The 23,395-nt window shown below is 42.7% G+C and overlaps 1 protein-coding gene across 2 annotated transcripts in view; it reads left to right on the plus strand.

Moving 5' to 3' along the window:
* Positions 1–356: 356 nt before the first annotated feature.
* Positions 357–23,395, plus strand: part of kif13ba (kinesin family member 13Ba) — a 38,976-nt gene continuing 15,937 nt past the window's right edge. For both annotated transcript variants that reach the window (XM_086070816.1, XM_086070817.1), the window contains exons 1-20: positions 357–1,025; positions 6,667–6,760; positions 13,125–13,137; positions 13,324–13,384; positions 13,838–13,930; positions 14,161–14,341; positions 15,284–15,371; positions 15,619–15,753; positions 17,240–17,352; positions 18,408–18,519; positions 18,592–18,804; positions 18,880–18,990; positions 19,127–19,261; positions 20,075–20,208; positions 20,639–20,725; positions 20,814–21,004; positions 22,020–22,299; positions 22,475–22,637; positions 22,963–23,118; positions 23,203–23,352. In XM_086070816.1, coding sequence (XP_085926942.1) covers positions 956–1,025; positions 6,667–6,760; positions 13,125–13,137; positions 13,324–13,384; positions 13,838–13,930; positions 14,161–14,341; positions 15,284–15,371; positions 15,619–15,753; positions 17,240–17,352; positions 18,408–18,519; positions 18,592–18,804; positions 18,880–18,990; positions 19,127–19,261; positions 20,075–20,208; positions 20,639–20,725; positions 20,814–21,004; positions 22,020–22,299; positions 22,475–22,637; positions 22,963–23,118; positions 23,203–23,352 — 2,580 coding nt within the window. In that variant the 5' untranslated portion in view covers positions 357–955. The remainder of the gene's footprint in view (positions 1,026–6,666; positions 6,761–13,124; positions 13,138–13,323; positions 13,385–13,837; positions 13,931–14,160; positions 14,342–15,283; positions 15,372–15,618; positions 15,754–17,239; positions 17,353–18,407; positions 18,520–18,591; positions 18,805–18,879; positions 18,991–19,126; positions 19,262–20,074; positions 20,209–20,638; positions 20,726–20,813; positions 21,005–22,019; positions 22,300–22,474; positions 22,638–22,962; positions 23,119–23,202; positions 23,353–23,395) is intronic.

The following is a 23,395-nucleotide window of genomic DNA, read 5'->3' on the forward strand; positions in this document are numbered from 1 at the left end:
TGTTTGCAACAAACATCTCTGTCCATATTGCGTAGCTATTTCATATTTATTCGTACAAGTTCATATAAGTTACACGGAGGTTTTTGTTAGCTGTCAGTATTCGCGTATGACGTCACCTTTTGAGGTGAATGCTGCTCAACCCCCACGCATCTTGAAATTACACTCATGTTCGAATTCTCTTAATTGACTACAGATCTGGTTGGATGAGCAGCTGATTAAACTTGGAGCAGATATACTTAGGTCAGGTATATATCCGTACTTTAAAAATTGTGTTAGACAAAAAAAAAAGCAGAAGCCTGACAATGCTTTTATTTTGACGTATTTGAGACCTCACCCGGAAGTCCGAACGCTGAAGCTGGCGTGTCGTGTGACACACAAAGTGGAGGAAGAGGAGGGCATTAACGCGTTCGGGAATGCCGTGAAGACCATCGCCGGGCGGGCGGTGCTTTTTTTCCGCTCCTCCATGTTTTTTTTTAACGGTGCCAACTAACGGGATGTCTCATCCGCGGCTTGTTTATCGCAAAGCGACTTTCGGCAGGAGATGTCAGCGGGGAAATGAGCAACAATGACCGCATTCCCGGCTCGGCTGAGCGACTTCGGCGTCTCCTCCTCAGCTCGGTTTGGCTAGCGTGTTTTTTTTGCCTGTCAAATTAGCTTCTGGTATGCTAAAGCGGTTAAATAAGCCCTCTTAGCCATTTTTTTTTTAAATTAAAGTCTTCATTTTCAGCCTGGGTGGATTTACTATGAGCAATAGAAGACATTGAGTGGCGGTGGAAGGCTTCCTCTGAGATATCCCCCCTCCCCAGCACACACCCGTGGTCATGCCCGGTGTGTGGAGCAGAAGAGCCGGGCGAAGCTAGCTGGCTGCTAGCGGAACGTCCAGCGGTGGTTTCAGATTTTTTGAATGTTCGTGACGCCCAGGAAGAGCTGATCGGCTCGGCTAAAAACAGTCAGCATGGTCGAGCCCAGCTTGGACGACGCCAACGTCAAGGTGGCGGTCCGCGTTCGGCCCATGAACAGGAGAGGTGAGCGACACTTCCGTTGGTGGGGGGGGGGGGAAACGCGTCCGTTTATATCTGCAAGCCGCCGTCAGGGTGGATTCACAAGTGGGCAGCGTGTCAAAATGATTACTTCCCTGAAGGAGGTTTGGATGTCATCGGTGTTTCTTTTCTTTCTTTGTTTTAATTTACATATGCAGCTATGACAATTTAACGGTGGGCAGGATGTTGACGTCACATGGTTAAAGATCAGCATTTCCCAGCCACGGCACGTATTATATATATATATATATATGTATAATAATAAAAAACACCCCAAAAATGTCCCAAAAAAGAGTGGAAGCAGGTTATGTCGTCTAAAAATATTTAATTGTTCTTCCTGTCACTGTACGTGGCAGGCATTGATAGGTGACAAGCAAATTATTTTTATTGGAAACAAATCATTTGCTACTAATGTATTGTGGCACAATAGTTGAGGAATCACGTTTTGAAAATAAAAGGTGAAAATGCTGTGTCACCAGCAAAAAAAATGACATGACAACTCTCCATAGAGAGGGAAAACATTGAGTTGCATTTGGGACCATAGTTCGGCTTCAAAACCGTTTTTCCACATTGGAAATAGTGGTAATGATCCATTCTAGGGTCAAACTGTGGATATCGTTAAACCTCTATTGTAATATTTTTAACATTCTGAGCAATCACTCAAGCATAAAACGGGCCACGTGCATGTCAAGCTCATGTATTGTGAACCCAATCAGACATACCACAAGTGATTCCAAGTCACTGTTGTGACAGATTGATCAGGTTGTCAGAAAAAGCTGTCTTTGAAGCCTTTTCATAAAGGTCACGCAAAAACAAGCTAACGGGTCTGAACCTGACATGTTAGTCATGAAATAGACAAATAGATGCATTATGGGAAATAAAATCGGGAAGCAAAAATGCAAAAAAAAACAAAAACTAAATTGTCACACTGATATTGAAATTCCCAGCCCTCCCCAGTAAAGCTCCGGTCTTGTTCTGACATTCTGCTGGCCGTTATGACTCACTGTGCCAGCTCAGCTCGTCCTGTTCCGACGGGACCAGTGGCCAAAATGTCACAATATGTCACCCGTGGCTTTCCGAGGAAGGCAGCGACCATATTAATGGAATGTTCCACCTCTTTTTATAGGGGTGTTAAGTTATGCCAACATTTTACATCGCGCGCGGTAACAGAACAAAATGCAAAACACAGCACATGAACCCTAATACATTTCAAAGGAAATATAAAACAAGATAGCTGTAAATTATCCTAAAAATGAAAGCTCCTCAAATGTACAGTACATAAAAATAAAAATAAATGACAATTGACGAAAGCTCTACTATTCTTTAGAAAAGTGAAACGAAGGATGTAGATGGATGCAGTAACAGTTTAGACAGTCTGAAATATGATGCTATAAAACCATCATGGCCACTTGCTAGAGGCAGAGCCACACTGTGTTTGTTAACAGCGCAGGCGTGTGGCTAGAACAAGCGACAGTTACACTTCCTGTCGGCAATGTCTACCAAAAATGATCAGTAAATGTACTGGTTAAAATAAAATCGATTTTTTTCCCCCACAAAAATCTGATTTACCATTTTAATAGTTTTTTCCCTCTGCTTTTATTGTAGAAAAAGCAAATGAAATTGAAATTGACGGTGACGTTTTTTCCCTACAGCATGAACTTAACTGTACAAAAAACAATAGAAATAAATGACTTTTTTTCTTTACAGATAATGAGAAAATAAATGCTTCTATGCCACCCCACCCAATCGATTATTGATGATCATACTTTTGTGATATTGGCAAAATATTGCCATCGGACCATACTGTTGACTCTGCAGCTTCCGGCTGTAGTTTGCAGCACCACCTGTTGTCCTGTTGTTTTGGCTTAGACTTGCCAGCAGCCTGCAAATGCATTTGGATGTGTGCTATAGCGGCTCTTTTATTTATTTATTTATTATTAAAAGTGTCTAACAGCAATGAAAAGCAAAACACGGCTGACACACGGCCGCTAGTAAATCGGCAGCAACAGCTGCTGGCAGGCCAGCGCAGACGACACTTTTAATGCCCGCCGCGCCCCCCTTTTTGTCTTCATTAAATCACATCGGCCGATTCACGCCGCCGTGACTGGCCAGCTGCCAACGCGGGCGTCACTTGAAGTCGAGGAGGAGGCGTCATTGTCATCAGCCGGGCCCGAGCGAGTGACTGAGTCAATGTGTCTAGACATTCCTGCAGTGCATCTCGCGCGGTCACCGCGGTCTTAAATCAAGCTGCGAGGAAGACGGTCACGAGGGAAGACCGGTTGGTGACCGGTTGGTGACCGCTCGGATCACGCGTGTTGTCCAGCTACTATTGCTTGGTAGATGGGAAAGTCTGAGCAATTTGACCCTTTTTTTTTTTTTCTTAAATATCGGTAATAATCTGTGTGACGGGCATAACCATTGAGTGTGCAGTGATTTCTGTAATGCCCCGAGCTCCATGGCAGTACGCGTCGACGTTGCCGTCAATGGTGGCCGACCAGCGTGCACTGTGGGCGGGCCAACCGACACGAAACCCCGGTCTCCTCGGCTCCTTCTCTTCTAATGCAAGGCGCGCTAAATGTGCCGCCTGCTCTCTCTGAAGTTAATGATGAGAGGCCAGCAGCAATTTTTTTTTTAATTTTTCCTTCTTGTCTGAGCAGAGAGGGGAGGGGCGAACAGTTACGCACACAGGTGGGAGGGAAAACGGATTAATAGCATTTCCATTAATTTCAAGGGGGAAAGAGGATTTGAGTTATGAGCATGGTCTTGGAACAAATTAAACTTTCATCTCGAGGTGTCACTGTAGCTTGTGGGTACCTTAAGAATAATTGTTATGAAAAAGGCATGGACTTTCATTTGATTGATTTCTATTTATGGACTCTTTTATTTTATTTTATTTTTTTTTTCATACAAGTACAGTACTGTAATTTTGACTATTAGTGTGTTACCTTAGGTGAGTGATAGTCTAGTGTGTGTTCCAACTTACATAGGACATCTCGTTACGACTTGGACTGCAACTTAAGTGTGGCCTGTAGATGTACAAGTTTTTTTCTCGTTTTTTTTAGCGGGTCTGGCTTATATTATAGATATGCTCAATAGTCTGGAAATTAAGATATATTCCCTTGAAATAGTGAAAAGGGAAAAGCTCATTGTCCACTCACCATTTCAATGGCTATTATATTTTTTTCCTGCTTATGAAAAGTGTTTGGAGCAAAGTCCAAACGGCTCGCTCATTGATTTTTCCAGCGACAAGTCTCTCATTAGCGCTCTCGTGACTCGCGCTATTTTCTCCTCAAAGCATACTTTCTGTTTTAAAAGGGAATAATTGCAAGTTATTAGCGGTGACTGTAAATGTGACTTCGCTGTCCAAGAAGAATTGCGCGTGGCGGGAGACTCGGCGGCTCATGAAGCCTGTAGTTGACAGTTTAGCGGAAGGCAGTGGAAATGACTTTGGAAGCAACAGCATCAGCAGTTGCCACGTTTCCACACCGGAACGGAGCTTCTGACTGAACGGAGCTTCTGTCTTGGTGTCAGAACACGAGCACCTTCTTGCAAGAAGGAAGAAAAAAGAAAGAGAAAGTTGAACCTCCCAAGTTGAAGACGGTCCATTCCAAGACACTCCAAAAAATTCCATATATTATATATGGGATGAATAATCGTCGTATAAAAATGCATTTTGAATAGGTCTTTATAATTGGTTTGTTAAACCGATGATTTATGCATACGCCCACAATTTTAATTTTACTCATGTTTGTATGTCATGTGGCTCGAGGTGAGCCAGACTGTCGTTCAGTAACCCGCCGAGTCATGCGTCGTCGTGTCCTTGGGCAAGGCACTTCACAGTTCACACACGTTGCCCCCAGTGCGACTCGCACTGGCGTATGGAAGGTGGTCGGAGGGGTCGTAGGCGCACATTGGCAGTCACGCTTCCGTCAGCCTGTGGCTACTAAAGTAGCTTGCCGCCACCGCAGGTGTGAATGTGTGAGTGCACGAATAATGTATCCATTCCGTTGTAAAGCGACTTTGAGTGTCAAGAAAAGCGCTATACAAATCTGATACATTATTATATTATTATTATTGAATTTCGAAAATTTGGCTAACCAGATTTGGTGAAAAAATGTCAGTGTCGAGTGGGCCATACTTTGTTCACCCCGACTTTCACGTTTTCAACCCTCATTCATATACAAATAATTAATCAAAAGTGGCGTAAAGACCTGTGAAATGAAAAAAGCAAAGCCGCTGGCCTTTTGAAGACGTAATGGACACGCGTTTGCAAAACAAGACTGTCCACCTAGTGGTGTTGAATAGATTGATATCATCATATTGTAGCGGCCATTTGCAGTGTGTGGTTCATCCTCTTAAGATGCTCGCTGATTTTCTGGAGTGTGCGACAATGATGACAATCATGATGATGGTTTGAACTCCCAAGTTTTGTTTGACTTTTTGGAGGCGCTTTTTTCCTGATATTTTTTTTTTCCATCTTCATTTTTGGGTCAAACAAACTTTTGGAAGTTCGATTCATTGTGTGTAAGTATTGGTCATGTTATTGGTAATAGTCACTAGGTCACCAGTTAAAAAGCTGAACAAGTTTCACATGCAAATTAGCCACTGCACAGTCTTGTTCATAAGGTTGAGGACGGCGTTGGTGTGGCGGGCAAAACGGGACAAAGGCAGGAAGGGAGTGATTTGGAGGGAATATTTGCTAATGTTGCGTAAGAGCCGCCGTGTTCCCATGGCCGTGGCCTTCGATGATCTGAGTGACGGCCAATCGGGTTCCGACTTTTGACCCGAACTCCCTTGTAGTTACGGCCAATGGAAAGTGGAAGCCAGTTGCCATTTACATTAACCGTGATTTATCTCGAGCATCCGCCCCCCCCCCCCCCCCAAAAAAAACATTATTATCACTCCAAAAAAACTGGTGTTTTTCCTGTCCAAACACGTTTAGAAAGTCATTAGCATCTGAGCTTGTTCATGCATGTCTCGCATGCTTTGAAACAGGGAGATTTTAATAGAGTGAGGAGATTGTCTATTTAAATCCATTGCAGGATGAATCAGACATTGAAATCTGCAGTGAATTCCAGAGGAAGGTGCGCTGAATGGGAGGGAAAAGACTCCCACCTCTATTTCTTATCAACGAGCAAACAGAGCAACACTTTAGAGTTTTTAATTATTGGGCTTTAAATGTGACATCATTCTGTGTTTCATTATATCATGTATATTATATACATGAAGCAACATTAGGACCACTTCTGCTGAGCTGTTGATGACCGTCCCGGTGTTCATTATTAAACAAACCGTTCAGGGTCATGTCAGCTGCGTGTCCTGCTCTATTGATTAACTTGGTGAAAAAAACAACAACTTAACGCAAGGTAAAAGGTCATTTTGCAAATTCTGCCCTTCCATTTCCCAAAAGATGTTCCACAGTTGCAGTGTTAAATTAGACACAGCTGATCTTGAAACGTAAAACACTGCAATCATTGTTTGGGCGTCACATGAAAAATAGATTACTACAATTGTGTCTTCCAAATGCGCTCCTAATTCTATAACTGTCTGAATGTACAGCTTCGCAACGGCATCTGAATCCAAAGAGTCTTCATCTTAGCAGCATGCGCTCGCGTTCTGTCCGCAGAAAAGGAATTAAACACCAAGTGTGTGGTGGAGATGGTGAAGAACCAGACCGTCCTCCATCCTGCGATGGCCAACCTGGGCAAGAGCGACTCCAGGTATGTCCAGTTTGTTGCTTGCTGGTTGGACTCTACTCATTCATGTAATTGTGTCATGGTCAGCTTTGTGTGGAATGCAGCCTCGTCGTCACCATGCGGCAGTTGGCAGGAAATGCACAAATCCTGTGAATGGAACGAGCACAAATGGGCTTGCTATGTTTTAGTTCAAGAGATTCTTGACACATTTTTGCCATTTTCTGTAGTAAGAAGTTCATATTTTGTCTGGAATTAATTTAATCCACGTGCTGTTGACTGAAAATGACATCACAGGCGCTCAGAGCTCAGGTACAAAGTACCAACCAATTACGGCTCGGTTGGCGCATGTCACATGACCGAACCCAGAAAACAGGTTAGCCGTGATTGGTCGTTACCTGACGTCTCAGCACCTGTGATGTCATTTTCAGTTGACGGCAAGTGGTAAAATGTGTTTTTAAAGGTATTACTTTTACATGAAAAATAATGAAGTTATCAAAGTAATTATAGACAAATTATTAACTTCTTAACTGCTAAAAATAGCTAAATGAGTCAAATATCCTTCTAACTCATTTACTCCCAGCCATTTTCACTGAAGAAACCTCCTTCGCTCCTGGCTGTTTTTACTAGATTTTGACTGATTTTGCAAGGCCCACAGAATATTGTGTTCTATTGCTATAAAAACATGGAACCTACCAAAATAAATATTAGTCTCTTCTTTTATCAGGGGAAAAAAGTATATTTCTATCTGTTTCCGTTTTGCATCAATTAGCATTCGAATATAGCTAAGTTTCATCATTATTCACAAATCTGTTTAGAACTGTGGGAAAACAGTTATTTTTTTCCAACATGGCCCTGGTTGATCTCTTGTACTCTGCTGCCACCTGCTGGCCGTTTTTGTTATCACTACCATTGCTTCACCCGTTTTCTGCAGTTCAAAGGCTGCATCAAAGCATTCTGTATGCTCTAGCATAAAAACGTATAAATATATCTTTGGGACGCTTAAAACATTTAAAATAGAACATATTTCTTATGTTTTTGGGAGCAAATGAGTTAAGCAGTAAATTGAGACAAGCTCATCATTGTTTTAGTATTTATACCTTTTGGGACATTTTTGCTTGTGTCCCGTGAGATTGTTCTCATGTAAAATAGTGGCTTGATAACGTTTGGGAAACGGGTCTAATATGATGTATGAAACCCGTTTTTCCCTCATTGTGCCGTCAGTATTCCGGTAATCGGCCGTCCCGCATTGCCCCGGTATGCACTTGACAGCCTTCTGCCAATGCAGAGATATTTTTACAACAGCCGCAAAAAACTCCGAAGGGGACATTTTAGTTTAATCACCCCTGCGCGTCCCTAATGAGATTGCTAAATAAACATATTCTCCGTTCGGAGCAAATCATCTGTGTCAGAAGAAAAGATCTCGTGACTGGTGGAACAGACTGAGAAAAAATAAATAAATAAGGGAACGAGGCCGATTTTGAGGCTTCGGCCTGGAAGAAAAACAGGCCAGACAATTGCTCATAAAAAAAAAAAAAGATGGACTCTACTCGGTTGGTCATTCTCCCACCGCCTTGGCTTCCTCCCTTCTTTTTTTTTTTTTTCAAGTTTTCTGTTTCTGCGGCAACAACACCCGGGTGGGGGGGCTGTTCAGGTTAACTCCGGGGTCGACTCCAGCGACTGTGAAGCCCCTTTCCTCCAGCGTTACAAGTCCACGGGCTCATTCACTGGAGCATCTGTCGACCATAAACTTTCCCCTGGTGACTTTTATATGAAGGCGTGAACAAGAGCCTGCCTGTAGTTTCTTCGGCTGCCTGTGGGGCTGACAAAAGGCCGAGGAAGCGGCGCGAGAGTGTTTGGCCTCGCCACGCAGATGCTTCTCAGTTTTTTTTGTGTGCCTCGACAACATTTGCATAAAGGAAGGAAAAGGCTTTACCCGGCGTTTACTCGCCGACAGGAAGTGGGGGACCGTGATGTGATGTCGCAGGTGCAGCTGCACCACCAAGATGGCTTTTTTCATTAATGGTGTCAATGGGATGTTTTCACTATTTCAAACGCAAATATCAGTTCAATAGCAAAGGCAAATAAATAAATAAATACTTTTATATACTGTGAATAATGTTATTTTGAGAACCATTTGTTGTGCAGATCTCAAAAGTCAAAATTAAATCTCAGGACTGCATTGTGAAAAACATGAGTAAGCAAATATATTACAACAATTATAGATAGATAAATAGCAATAACATTGATTCTAATTCTGAAATAGGATGTCATAACTTGGTAGAAACATGATACAAACATCTCCAACATCCACCGACATGTACTGAAAGCAGTGCAGCCGAGAGAAAAGCTATGAAATGATTATTATTATTTTTTTCAACAAGCGCTGACTGACGTCACGTAATTATCCGATTGTGGTGTCTGTGCGTGAACAGTTGCAACAATATTTATCCATGCAAATACTGTAAATGCCTTTTGGCTCCGATTGGCAATTTGCAGAAACCTGCCAGGTTTGTCTTCATCCGTATCTCCTCTGAACCAGGAATTATTAACTTGAGTGGGCTTATCCTTGATTGGATACAAATAAACAGCTTTGCATCGACTGAGTTGCATCGAGTGGGATTGTCCCAATGTTGTTTGAAAGGCCGTAAGCAAAAGCCAAGTGTCGATTCCCGCTCAGTCAGGTGCTTCCAACAAACAAGGTGACTGGTAGTTGGTGCCTGGCCGAGTGCCCTACAGTAAGTGCATTAGCACAGATTTGTTTTCTTTTGGACTTAGAGCCTATCATCATTTCCTGCATAAATAGACTCAATAGGTCACGTAAGGCCGGTTTGTGTAATCCCACCGACAGACACCAGTTTACAAACGAGAAGTGCCGTTTTGCCGCTAAATTGATTGGATTGTTCTTTGCTGAGATCAGTGACAGATAATTCTTCGAGCAGCTGATGGAGATTTTAAACCGTTGTCTTGTAGTTGTTTTGATGATGGCCATTTGTCAGGTGACATTATATAACAAGTAGGACGTTCTATTCTAAATATTTACATGGTCCCCAAAACATATTTATATGTTTAGGCTTTGATGCAGCCTCTGACCTGCAGAGGACGTTTAAAATAATGGTAGTTATTACAAAAAAAAACGGCCAGCAGGTGGCAGCAGAGTATAAGAGATCACCCAGGGCCATGTTGCAAAAAAAAAAATATCCCAAGTGTTTTAAACAGATTTGTGAATAATGATGAAACTTCGCTATATTTTAAGTCTAATTGCTTCAAAACAGAGACAGATACAAATATATTTTTTCCCTGATGAAAGAAAAGAAGTGAACACAATATTCTGTGGGCCTTGCAAAATCAGTCAGACTCCAGTAAAACAGCCGGGAGCGAAGGGAGTTGCTTCAGTGAAAATGGCTGGGAATGAGTTAATCAGGATTGTTTTTTTAATTGATATTGAAACACAATTATTCATTGATTCCAAGACTTTGTATTTACCAAAAAACAAACTTACCATATACAGTAACTTAAGAGCAACCCGAAAATAAATTAGTAACAAGTCAGATATTTAAATATAATAGCAATACAAATACATAAATAAATAATAAATGAATGTAGGGATTAATAATTATTTTTACTTATTTATTTTTTTACTGAAAAAAGTCTGCTGGCGCTGATCCTTTTTCTCACCAATTAATATGACAATATTAATGACAATATGACAACATCCGGCTGTCATTTTAATAGTAGTAGGGACGCACAGCGGCAGTCGGGCAGTCAATGAGCGTATATGAGCTCGGTACGCAGCAGCGCAACTTTTCTTTTAAGCACATGAGAGCATATGCCGCTAGATGCGTAAGAACAACGCGTTGTGGTGTCTCACCTCTGTTACGACTCACACACCATCTCCGAAGTCAAAAAATGACGGGGTTGACAGAAAAATGGCGACGGCTCCATGCCATGCAGCTGCCATCATTACTACGCGCAGTGTCGGGTCTGCGCCAACTCTGCTTGGGTTGAACATTCCAGTCTCAGGCCTCCACTCCTCGTTCCTCCCCACGCAGCCGTGGATGGTACATTCCCAGCAAGGGGGGGGCCGTGAGGGGTGGAAGAACAATGCAAGAACAGTGGCTAAAGGGGGGGGTGGAAGCAGCCATGCAGGAAGATATTTTCTAAATGACGGTGATGAGAGTGGAGGAGCAGGCCCACGGCTCTCCGGGACGTCTAATTCTCGCTACTCGTTTGGCGTCGGGCGTTGGGGGCGGGTGACGGCTTACCTCATTAATAGAACGTACAAGGGCGAAGACGCGTCTTCTCATGACTTCGAAGCGGCCGCGACAGCTGTCATCACAGCAAACGTCAAAAACCGGCCACGGTCTGACGTTGGTGTTTAAAAAAATTAATGTCAACAACCTGCGATTTTTATGAACAGTTTGTTGGACAGTGTTCCTTGCGCCGTCATAAAACGTGTTTTTAGTAACATCTTAATTAAGGCCCTTTAAGCTTTATTTTAGAAATATATTTTGAAAAGATAAGATATGATATGATATGATAAGATAAGCGATAAACTATTATTTCAGATTTTCACTGAGATGATGCCTCCTAAGGTTTGTTGACATCTTCTGTGAGGACTGTTAGAAATCAAATTTGGTGTGACTTTTGACTTTTTTATTATTATTATTATTATTATTTTTTTTTAACACAGCGATGGCAATGTAAATCCAGGATTTTTTTTTTAAGTGCATATTTCTCAATTTTCTCTTTCTATAATCCATTGATCTCTGAAGATGATAAAGGAGTGCTAGTAGTTAGTTGCTCTCCATTCAATTATTATTGCAACCGTAACAGTGATGCCAACTCTTTTTGTTTTCACTGCAGCCTAAAAAAAAACATTTTGGTCAACAGGTATGTATAAGACAAATGATCATTTAATTTCCTAGTATTTATTTACACATCTGGATCTAATACACAGCTTAAAAGATTGTGTTTCACCCATGAGCAACGCCCTGGTTTTCATTTGATTATACCTGAATTGGTAAAATAACAGTTGTTCCTTCCTTCTTCTCCCCTGATGCATTTTGCATTATGATTTTGTCACTGATTATTATTATTATTTGTATTTTGTATTTTCCCCTGAGTTTTTATTTCATAGTCACTGCTAGCAGGTCCCATGGCCCATCTGGCGCACATTTGGTGCTGGTGCCGGCCATGTACAGATAGAGCATAATAAATTGAATATAAATTCTGATGTGTTTATGAGCCAAAAGGGAGGATTTTGAGGGATTTGTAAGATTTAGTTTTGTAAAGCACGTCTGTTGAAATTGACATGTTAACTTAAAAAGTCCTTGACTTGAAACTTAAGGCAGCAGTCAGACATTGTTCTTCATTTTCAGGGGGCCAAATGAGATGTGGTTTAAGAAGCACGCAGAGATGATTTTCACATGTTTTTAAGTCTAAACCTTGACTCGTCAACAAAGAAATACTTGTGGTTGCTGAGGAATTTCCATCTGGAGTTTTGGTGTCAGGTTTTCATAAGATCAATCATTTTTTCTTCTTCTGCTGCTTATATGGTTTGGGGTCTGTGTGGTTGGTACCCAAATTGCGTGAAGAACTAAGCCTACTGACCCAAGTAAAATCTACGGCAACTCTGCCAGAGCCCATTTTTTCGTGGCCAACAATCAAAATGGCCGTCAAACTTAACGTCATGCTTTGCCCGCATTAGATGAGTTTGATACGGTCTGATTGGGGCTCATTTGGGGGAATTCCCTATTAGGAGTTTGTCAAAGTACAAACCCTGGAGCCATGCTGACTTCCTGTTCAATTCTGGGAATGGGACCTTGAGAGATTTTTTTTCTAACCTGTTATGGAAGACAATTATTCATCTTTTGATGTAAAGCCTAAAATGTCTTGAGTATGCAGTACAACAAAAACAAAGGAATTGACCTTACTGTCTATACATATACAGTATGTTTTAATAGTATATTCACAGCATCTTCCCCCTTTTAAATGTCACTTTCGGTTCTTATCATAACCTCGACCCAAAAACCCAGTTGTACCACCCCCCCCCCCCCCCCCCCCCCCCCCCGCCCGTCTCATTTAAAAAATACCTCCAGCTATTCCAACCCATGTACAATCCCCCAGCCCCCACTGCTACCCTGCAGGTAGCATAAAACTTTGTTGGGACAAATGACAACATGCAGTTAGGAAGTAAACAAACGCATACGCACACGAAGGCCAATTAAATGTTTGCCGAGTGTCTCGAGCTATTTTTGTTCTCGTCTTCAAAAGGCACATGATTGTGATTCTTTGCTATAAATAAGTATTGTACCCTGTCTAATCTGCATAAAATGTCTTCTCTCCCTTTTCCCCACATGCCCTTTGACCCCCTGCACAACATCACCAGGAATCAGTCTAAGGTAATGCCAACTTTTTGACCGCGTCAGCATGAGGTCATATTTGCTGCCCGTGAGTCACGCTTGGCCTCAAACAAAGACACGGCTGTGTCGGAGTGACTTCCTATTGGAAACCATCTTAGCTTTGTATTGTACATTCACACCATAGCAACCATTTAGTCATTTCCATCTGCCTGTGTGTGCTTCCAGGTTTTTGCCTACGACTACTGCTTCTGGTCCATGGACGAATCAGACAAAGAGAACTTTGCCGGTCAGTTTGCCAAAAACATTCCGGCGCTAGGGCTGAACGATTTTAGGACAAATGTCCTAAACTTTTGATGCTATAAATTAAATCCCTTCACAGTTACGGTATATAAACGTGAATGTAAATATTGTAATGGAAGTATTTTTTTTATTTAAATGCGAAAACTGTGGAAGTGTTGGATTCAGAGGAGAGGACAGCGAACTGCTGTTTTTCTTTTAACCAGCTCAGTGCTGATGGGTTTGCTTGCTTTGCTGTCTCCGATTAGCATGTTCATTCTGATTGGTGAACTTGTGGAGATAAGAGCGCTTAAAAAATCCGCAGCATAGCTTTAGCAGTCACTGGATTGCGTTTTCAGAAATCAGAAAACAATACATCGTTCAGCCCTACTCGGCACATATTGTCATAAATCTTGATCTTTAAAAGACTAAAAGTGACAGTTCAACGTGGTTGTCTCTCCAGGTCAGGAGGTGGTGTTTCAGTGCCTTGGGGAAAGTCTTCTTCATAACGCCTTCCTTGGCTACAATGCCTGCATCTTTGCCTATGGACAAACCGGTACGTTACTCAACTGCAGACGGGGGGGGAAGCGGTCAACTAATGCTGGTTGGTTGAAATCATCTCTTGCGGTATAAATCAAGTTAAAGTGGAGTTTGAAGCAAACTAGAAAGGAACCTGCATTTTCTGGTTGTCTCGCTGTCTGTAATGCAATCACATGTATTTTTGAAAGCTGTTCTTCCAGCCTTTCATTAAAGGGGGCATTCCTCCTCTTATTTATGCATGCATAGGTTCCGGAAAGTCCTACACCATGATGGGTTCAGGGGACCAACCTGGTCTCATCCCCCGCCTGTGTAGCGCTCTGTTCGAACGCACGCAGAAGGAGCAGCGTGAGCAGGAGAAGTTCACCGTAGAGGTCTCCTACATGGAGATCTACAACGAAAAGGTTCGCGATCTGCTGGACCCCAAAGGGTACGTCCTTGACCTCAATGCTGTTAAATAACTGACGACAGGAGAATGTACTTCTTGAAACTTCACAGTTGGATGATCATAATTAAATGGCATGGGGAAAAAATGATAAAGTTGAATTTAAAAAATTACCGCCAGCTAATATTTTTTAATTAAATTTTAGTTAAAGTGAAAGTCAAATAAGATTTTCTTTTCAATATTTTTTAGGCAATTAATCTACCCGTTTTTAGCCATCCAAGATGGCTGACATTTTATGGAGCACCGCCCCCCTGCTTTTGACTGAAATTGACATCGAAGCGCTCAGCACATCGCGGCTCACCTGATTTCCGAGATTGATCACGTGACCTTTGCAGTGCGCGGTCCGGGGCAGTTTGACGTCAATTTCAGTCGACAGCAGGAGGTGGTTTTATCACGAGTCCCACTGTAAGAAGTCTGCACATTTTTATCATTATTATTATTATTATAATTATTGTGATAACTGTGGCTGTTTTCGGTAATGATAATCATTTTATCTGTAGTTCCACTGCAGCGAGTCAGCATTTGTGTTTTTCACGTAATTCAACATCTCCCCTGTTGGAAAAACCGCTGAACATGTGATGTTAAGAAAGTGATAGATGCTGTGTAAGGCCAGCTGCCGTGTGTGGTCACCGGTTTTAGAGGTCGTGCCCGGTGGAGTTCAGATCATGTCCGACACTAAATCAGCACCACTGGCCTGCTGCTGATGACCTAACCTTTGACTTGGATTGACCTTTAAACTCTATGCTTGTTTGGGTGGAAGAAGAGCAGACCATCTGACAACCATATGTGCTTTGCCAGTGATGAAGTTCTCAGTCTGAATGAGGGTCAGAGATCACAAACCGGCTTGCGGTTGTGTGGTCAGAACCGCGAGGATCTTGACGCAAGACGGAAAGTTTTCATTGTTCGCCATTCTTGTTTTCGTTGCAGGGGCAGACAAGCCCTGAGAGTGAGAGAACATAAAGTGTTGGGTCCTTACGTGGATGGCCTATCACGGCTAGCTGTGGCTAACTACAAGGTCAGCTTACTATGTGTTTCTTTGAATTGCTTATTATTGCCGTAATGTCAATATTTAATGATCATTAAGGATTAGCCGTGAGAATTGAGGCGCAAAGGCACAATCATTGCTGCCAACAGTTTTAATCATTTTTCGGCAAAAGAATCGCCCTCAACACTCAACAATTATTCCAAGCGTGAGTGAATATACGTGCGGTGGTGTAGTGTGGAAAAACTCTAGAACTAAGAAGTAATTCAATCATTGACAGGACATTGAGGTGCTGATGTCAGAGGGTAATAAGTCTCGCACCGTTGCTGCCACCAACATGAACGAGGAGAGCAGTCGGTCACATGCCGTCTTCAACATCATCCTCACGCACACCCTGACTGACGTGCAATCCGGGGTGAGTCTTGTTGACGATGTTGCCTTTTAACAACTTCGTCTTTATGTGCCTGGTCTGCAATAATAAACAATCTTTAGCGATTTGAAAACTCCTCGTGTACACTTTTTAAAGACTTTGTAATCATGTTATAACACATACATATATCAAAGCTCTTGTTTCTATATGCCTTACCTCTTTTTTGAAGGGAGACATTTTCTTGTACTCGACTGGCTGGAATTCATTTAGTCACATTGGGCTTGTGCAGTTGAACGTGAAGATCTTAAGCTCGGAGCCTCAGGCCTCACTAATTTTACTCCTCGCTTTCATCGACGGTCACAAAGCAGCGACTGGCACATTACGTTAATAATTGACAAGCGTTTCCAAGGCCTCTGTTTTCCTCAGTCCTCTGCATTCTTATGTTTGTCATCAAGCAAAAAAAAATTTTGGGGGGGGGGGGGGGGGGGGTTCAACAAGCGTCATGGCAATGTGTAAATAAAGAAGAAAAAAAATCAATGAAACCTGATTTAGGCCTCTTCCAAATATTGATATACGGATGTCACTCAAGTGCAAGTGCAGTGTAAATGTGTGGATCAGCCAAACCCCGTCAATGCCAGCTTGTAGAGAGCACATGTAGGTGTCCTCGGTGACATTTTTTGCGTAAATCCCTGCCGTTTACATGCTTGAAGCCAGCGTAGATATTCCTCCTGAGCTCCGGAAAACTCCCGTCATTCGAAGACGGTCACAACATCGCCAGTCACATGCGCGGCAGACACCAAAGCAGCAGAGGTTTGTTGTAACCATAATACGTCTGTTAAGGATATTTATGGTGAAATAGCGAGTCGGCTCAGAATACACTTGCCTCAGTCGCCTGCCTGTGTACTGCTCCGTTTGTTGCCCAAGACTCAACTGAAAGTGCGCTGTTCTAAAAAATAGCAGTTTGGGGCGTAATTGTGAACAGCCCGATTCATCAAACTATACAGATTGATGATGCGTCTGCCCAAACAGAAATATACATAATATATATATATTTTTTTTAATACAAAACATTAACTGTAAATTTTAACCAAAGCAAAGTCATAGACCAGATTTAAGATTCATTTCAATGGGCAAAATTGGATGTATAAATAAATTAAGTTATAAGCTGGCTCACATAAGGAGTTAAACTTGTAAGTCAAGGTGTCACTGTAGGCAGTCAGTTGGAATCGAGCGCTTGGACCTGCAGTGGAATCCAGTCTTTGTTTTTAGTAAGCTTCAACGTGAGGATTAGTCACTTTGTCGAACAAAAAAACAGAAGATTATCATCAGCTCTCATGCAAATTTGCCCGAGTCGTCCTCTGCTGCGTAACAAACATCAGAGATTTGTTAGAATCACAACAGCCTTTTGTATTGTCGAGCCGCATCAGCAAGTCCTCACGCGGCCTCGAAACATATTTTGTTTAATTTAGCAAATGAGCCGCAAATCATGTGACTTTTTCCTCTCTTTCTTCTCTCTCTCTCACTCTCACAGACAAGCGGTGAGAAAGTGAGTCGGCTGAGTCTTGTGGATTTGGCTGGAAGCGAACGAGCTGCGAAAACCGGAGCAGCTGGAGAGCGTCTCAAGGAGGGAAGCAACATCAACAAGTATGAATCAGACGCACGCGCACACATACATACACACACACACGTCATCAGATTTTCCAGCATGTTTTACATATTATGACGACTTCCATCTCAGAACTTTAGCATAACCGAAATGTTTATTTATGCTTGAATATGTTCCCTTTCAATCAGGGATGTGCAGTCAGGGGAGGCAGGAACAGCAGAGCCTCATCTGCATCATGAATAGTAAAAAATAAATAATAAAGATTAAATAAAATTAATTCCAATTTGAGTTATTTGGGCTGTGCTTTTCAAAATTGCTAAATTTGTATATTGCCTCTCCTATTTCGTTCCTCCCGACCACCAAAGAATTGTAGTTAGTTAGTAGTTAATCATCACAGCACAGAGAAACGCCACCATCTCTTGGTCAAAATACTATACTACAGTAAAAGATTTACCGGTTTGTCGATATTTAAAAAAAAAAATAATAATAATAATAATAATTCAATATGCACTTTACTTTTCTATAGTCAGGCTACTAATTGCTGCATATGAAGTTTTGCTGATCACATTACAAGAGATAAAAGCAAGAGGTGAGGCAAACAATATTCTGCCTCATAAAGGGAAGGCCATTAGGCAAACACATGTGGTCCCCGCAAACATCAAAAAAAAAAAGAAGATCAATAGATTTCTTCGATTGAATAATTTTTATGATTTAAATTGATATTATTTGGAATTCAATTTATCAACAAAGACCAACCCACAGTTTAAAAAACTGCTTCTACAATCAGTTCAAAAAAGAGCTTGCTTGACAGGCTGCTAATTTAATGACATATTCACCACCCTGTTTGGGGACAACGCCCTGCCCAAGGGCACCTCAACAGTAGCAGACCAGCATCTCTCCAATGACCAGTTGCTATTTTGAATACTTCCAAAATTCCCTATTTTAACTTGCCATAGAAATGTACTGTAAGTTTTCCACCACTTTGCAATCCTCGTAACATCAAAAGTTTAGTTTTTTCAAACACAAAGCATTTAGTTGATTGTTTTCTTTTCAAAGCTAATGAAAAGCGGGACTGTGTTTGTGTGCCTGCCAGGTCGCTGACTACACTCGGCCTGGTGATCTCCGCTCTGGCAGAGCAAGGAACTGCCAAAAACAAGACCAAGTTTGTTCCTTACCGAGACTCTGTTCTGACATGGCTGCTGAAGGTACAAACGTGCACGTGCCATCCTCCTCTCGCTCTGATTCTTTTGACGCTCTGGTCATTTCCGCTCTTGAAGGACTGCCTCGGCGGGAACAGCCGCACGGCGATGGTGGCGACAGTGAGCCCGGCGGCCGACAATTACGAGGAGACGCTATCCACGCTGCGCTACGCCGACCGGGCCAAGAGCATCGTCAACCACGCCGTCGTCAACGAGGACCCCAACGCTCGCATCATCCGGGAGCTGCGCGAGGAGGTGGAGAAGCTGCGAGTGCAGCTCACTCAAGCCGAGGTGAGATTCCTTTTCAAGTAATCCTCAACATCCTGACCACATCTTGACCTCCTCGTTACTTTCTGTTCCGTGCAGTCTTTGAAAGCTCCGGAGCTCAAAGAGCGCCTGGAAGAGTCTGAGAAGTTGATTCACGAAATGACCGTCACGTGGGAGGATAAACTTCGTAAAACCGAGGAGGTTGCACAGGTAACCGCGATAACAAAAGTTTATGAATTAAATATTATGGAAAAGTTGGCAGCAACGTGGAAGAGTGATAATCACATTTGAATCCTACAACTAGTTTTCAAAAATTTATTTTAACCCACGTTATGTTGTCTTGTAGGCACGTCAGAAGCAGCTGGAAAGTCTTGGAATTTCCCTCCAGTCGTCGGGCATAAAAGTGGGCGACGACAAGAGCTTCCTCGTCAACCTGAATGCAGACCCAGCACTTAACGAACTGCTGGTGTACTATTTAAAGGTACACACACATGAAACAATGAATTAATTCAGTGGGCTTAATTAAGCATTGGCACCACAAATCTATTTAACATTTGAAATTAAACAATTTTACAAGCTGCATATTCACTTCATTTTAAATTTAAACACGGTGTGCAAAATATGAGCCTGAGTGCGTGTTTGTGTGTGTGTGTGGGTGCGCTTGTATGTTGCTGGCGTCGGGCCAAAAGCTTGTACCCCCAAAATTGTCGCTTTTTAGGAGTCCCCGAAAATTACATATTTTTTAAGTCATTAACGTTGCATCATCAAAGAGACCAAGACATTTTCAACACTTCAGATTTGTCAATAATTCGTAAAAATGAAACCCACGTGTGCAGACTGACCAAAAGTAAAAGTATTTTTAAAATAATAGGAAATTTGCCAAATCGTGACTTGCGAGATGTGCACTGTGGGCTTTTGTATGTATATAAAAAAAGGAGGAATAAAAATAAATAATGCTTCTTTTTTTTTTTTACATTTGTAAACACTGTTTTAAACTTTTAAATTTAATCTCATCACTACAGGAAGATTAATAGGCGCCATGCACTTCTTTGTCGTCAGGTGCTAAATCCACTAGCCAAAAAAACGCCTCTCGTTTTCCTAGCAGTAACAATAATTATTACAATCCATCGGCATAAAGGTGAGCTACTTTACTAACCGAAGCAGCAGCTCCACAAGCACTTAAATATATTTTACATACATTAAATCTGGAGATTAAAGATGATCTTCTGTTACGTGGAGACATTATCTAGCATTTTGCAAATGCATTCTGCTCGTCTTGACTGTTGGTCTTCAGGAGGACCACACCCAAGTGGGCTCGGCGGACTCCCAGGACATTCAGCTGTGCGGGATGGGCATCCAGGCCGAGCACTGCGTAATCGACATCACCGCTGACCCCGCCGTCATGCTCACCCCGTACCCCAACGCTCGGTAAAGATAATGAACGCAACTTACAGTACACTATAAATGTTCTTAGGTTGACTTGTACTCAGTTCCTCTTAATGACTTTATAATATTTTTTGGACTGTCTTATTTCCACGAACATTTCAAGTGACACACATTCCACCTATATTGCTGTGTTTTCTTTCTTTACACATGTATACAATATGAATTTTAGATGCATGAAACAACCTGCATGTGCAGATGCCCATAAATTACTCCATGATCGTCAACACGGTGGTAAACGATAACTAATACAAGCACTACAACATTTGGTTTGCCATGGACTTAGATGAGCCGACCCTCCATGTTATTCCCCTGGCCCGGGTTGACAATTATTTCCCCTACTTAATAATGGATATACCTCTGAATTATCATGTCAACTTCATTTTAATTTTGAATGTAAAATGAAACGTTACAGGACGTGTGTAAATGGCTCTCCGGCCACCTGCGCACTACAGCTTCACCACGGCGACCGAATCCTCTGGGGAAACAACCATTTCTTTAGGTAACTGGTCCCCTTCTCGTTTGCATGTGTGTGTGTCTGGGAGGCGTATGCGTCGAAAGCTAAAGCCATACACCCTTTTCCCCTGCAGGATCAACCTTCCCAAGCGGCGTATTCGAAGCACGGAAAACGAGGAGGGCGATGGCAGCGTAATGAAGAAGAGCGGAAGCAGCGAGCAGCTTGATGCAGACGGTGACTCTGCCAGCGAAGTATCCAGCGAGGTCAGCTTCTCCTACGAGTTCGCTCAGACCGAAGTCATGATGAAGGCTCTGGGGAACAATGGTAAGCAGGTCGGTTTTCTCTCGTGGTGAGTGGTCAAGGCCAGTGAGGCCTTCTCTGCTGACGTAAACACATTTGGATGCACTGACCTACATTCACAACCTAAATTGTAATATTTGTTTCTTAACTCATTCACTGCCAGCCATTTTCACTGGAGCAACCCCCTTCGCTCCCGGCTGTTTTACTGGATTTTGACAGATTTTGCCAGGCCCACAGTATATTGTATTCTATTGCTATAAAAACATTGAACCTACCAAAAGAAAGATTAGAGTCTCTTCTTTCATCAGAAAAAAAAGTATATTTGTTTATGTTTATATCTGTTTCCGTTTTGCAGCAATTAGCATTAGAATATAGCTAATATTCATCATTATTCACAAATCTGTTTAAAACAGTGGGGAGAAGAGCTTGTTACAACATGGCCCATGTTGATCTCTTATACTCTGCTGCCACCTGCTGGCCGTTTTTTGTAATAACTACCATTCTTCAAGCGTCCCTCTTCAGTTCAGAGGCTGCATCAAAGCCTTCTGTATGCTCTAGCATAAAAAAAAACATTTAACAAAAATGTATTAATACGTCTTTGGGAGCATGGAAATATTTAAAATAAGACGTATTTATACGTATTTGGGAGCATATGAGTTGTAGTGAATGAATGTATTCCCAAAAATCTATTCTCTTCATTTTAGTATTTGTCTTGGCTGCGCTTTTTCTAGTACATGTATGTGGAAGTTGCATTTTTTTGTTCAATCAAATTTCTGTCTTTTTGTTTTGCGATGTAAATTTAACCTTCAGTGCCTCGACATTACATTTTTAGGATAGACCAATGTGATGTATGTAGCACAGTTGCATGCATATTTGTGTGTTGTTGATGACTATAATTATGAGGTGGTATTAAGAGATGTGCAAAGGCTGGTAACTCCCCACTGAAAGCCCACGTACCAAATGCACGGCCCGCCACTGCATTTTTCAACGTCAAAGTAAAAATGGCGCCACCCACCTTCACATGATTTTGTCCCGTCAGACCCCATGCAGAGCGTCCTGCAGTCGCTGGAGAGGCAGCACGAAGAGGAGAAGCGCTCGGCCCTGGAGCGCCAGAGGCAGATGTACGAGCAGGAGCTACAGCATCTACGCCGCAAGCTAAATCCGGACCGCCTGTCCGCAGGCAACCCGGGGCCGCCCGCATTTGGCCAGCCCGGCACCGGCCAGCAATCTCACTACCGCAGCATGGAGAGGCTTAGCATGGGAGGCATGAGCCACTCGAGCAGCGCTCAGAGCAGATTGAGACAGTGGAGTGAAGACAGGTAGGTGAAGGTTCAACATCAAATGAGAGTATGACCTTCAGTTCAGTTTGGTTTGATCAGGACATATCACAATTGGTAAATCCTCATCGGGCTTGTGTTTCTATCACGGGACTACAGTGGTACTGTGGCTTATGAATGCCTCGTTTTGCCTGTGCTCCAAATGTTCTCCTTCAAGGGAGGCTGTGCTGGTGAGGAGCTTGAGGCGGCTGCGGGAGCAAATAGTGAGAGCCAACCTGCTGGCGCAAGAGGCCTGCTTCATCGCCGATGAGCTGGAACGCCACACCGAGTACCGAGTCACCCTACAGATCCCTTCAGACAACCTGAACGCCAACCGCAAGGTCTCGAACCTCAAACTCAACCGCACTTGTGCTTCTCACTGGGATCCATTCTTGTTGAATGGAAAACTGTCGAAAGCTCAAACTGGCTGGTCACTTTATTGACAAATAAGAAGGGTCAGAAAAGTTGCTAAATTAAGCTTGCTAAATAAGACTGCTTTTGCAAACTAGTTCCTCTCTCTTTCGCAACCATATTACATCAGGGAATGTGCTATGAACTACAGAAATAAAAAAACGTCCTAACAAATAAACTACAATCAATAAATATAATCGTCCATTCCGAGCCTTGGCGTCACATCCCCTCATTGCAGTGTATATGTGTGTGCAGAGGGATGCTGTGCTCAGCGAACCCGCCATTCAGGTGCGACGTCGCTGCCGCGGCAAGCAAATCTGGAGCTTGGAGAAGACTGAGAACCGCCTGGTGGACATGAGGGAGCTCTACCAGGAGTGGCAGGACTACCACCTGCACGACAACGACAATCCGGTAATTTAGCAGTTGAAAGCTTTGACAAGCAGAACCCCTGGAGGTTAACGTTGTTTTTCACGATCTCTTCCTCCGTCTATCCAGGGGATGCGCTCATACTTCCGGCGGGCCGATCCTTTCTTTGATGAGCAAGAGAACCACAGCCTGATCGGCGTGGCCAACGTCTTCCTATCCTGCCTTTTCTATGACGTCAAGCTACAGTACGCCGTGCCCATCATCAACCAGAAAGGAGAGGTAAGAAGTCAGAGTTAACTCTTCTTACAGCCAAAAACGTTTA

The sequence above is a fragment of the Leptonotus elevatus genome, chromosome 3 (genome assembly GCF_054856555.1).
Source record: "Leptonotus elevatus isolate MCC_2025b chromosome 3, RoL_Lele_1.0, whole genome shotgun sequence".
Lineage (NCBI taxonomy): Eukaryota > Metazoa > Chordata > Actinopteri > Syngnathiformes > Syngnathidae > Leptonotus > Leptonotus elevatus.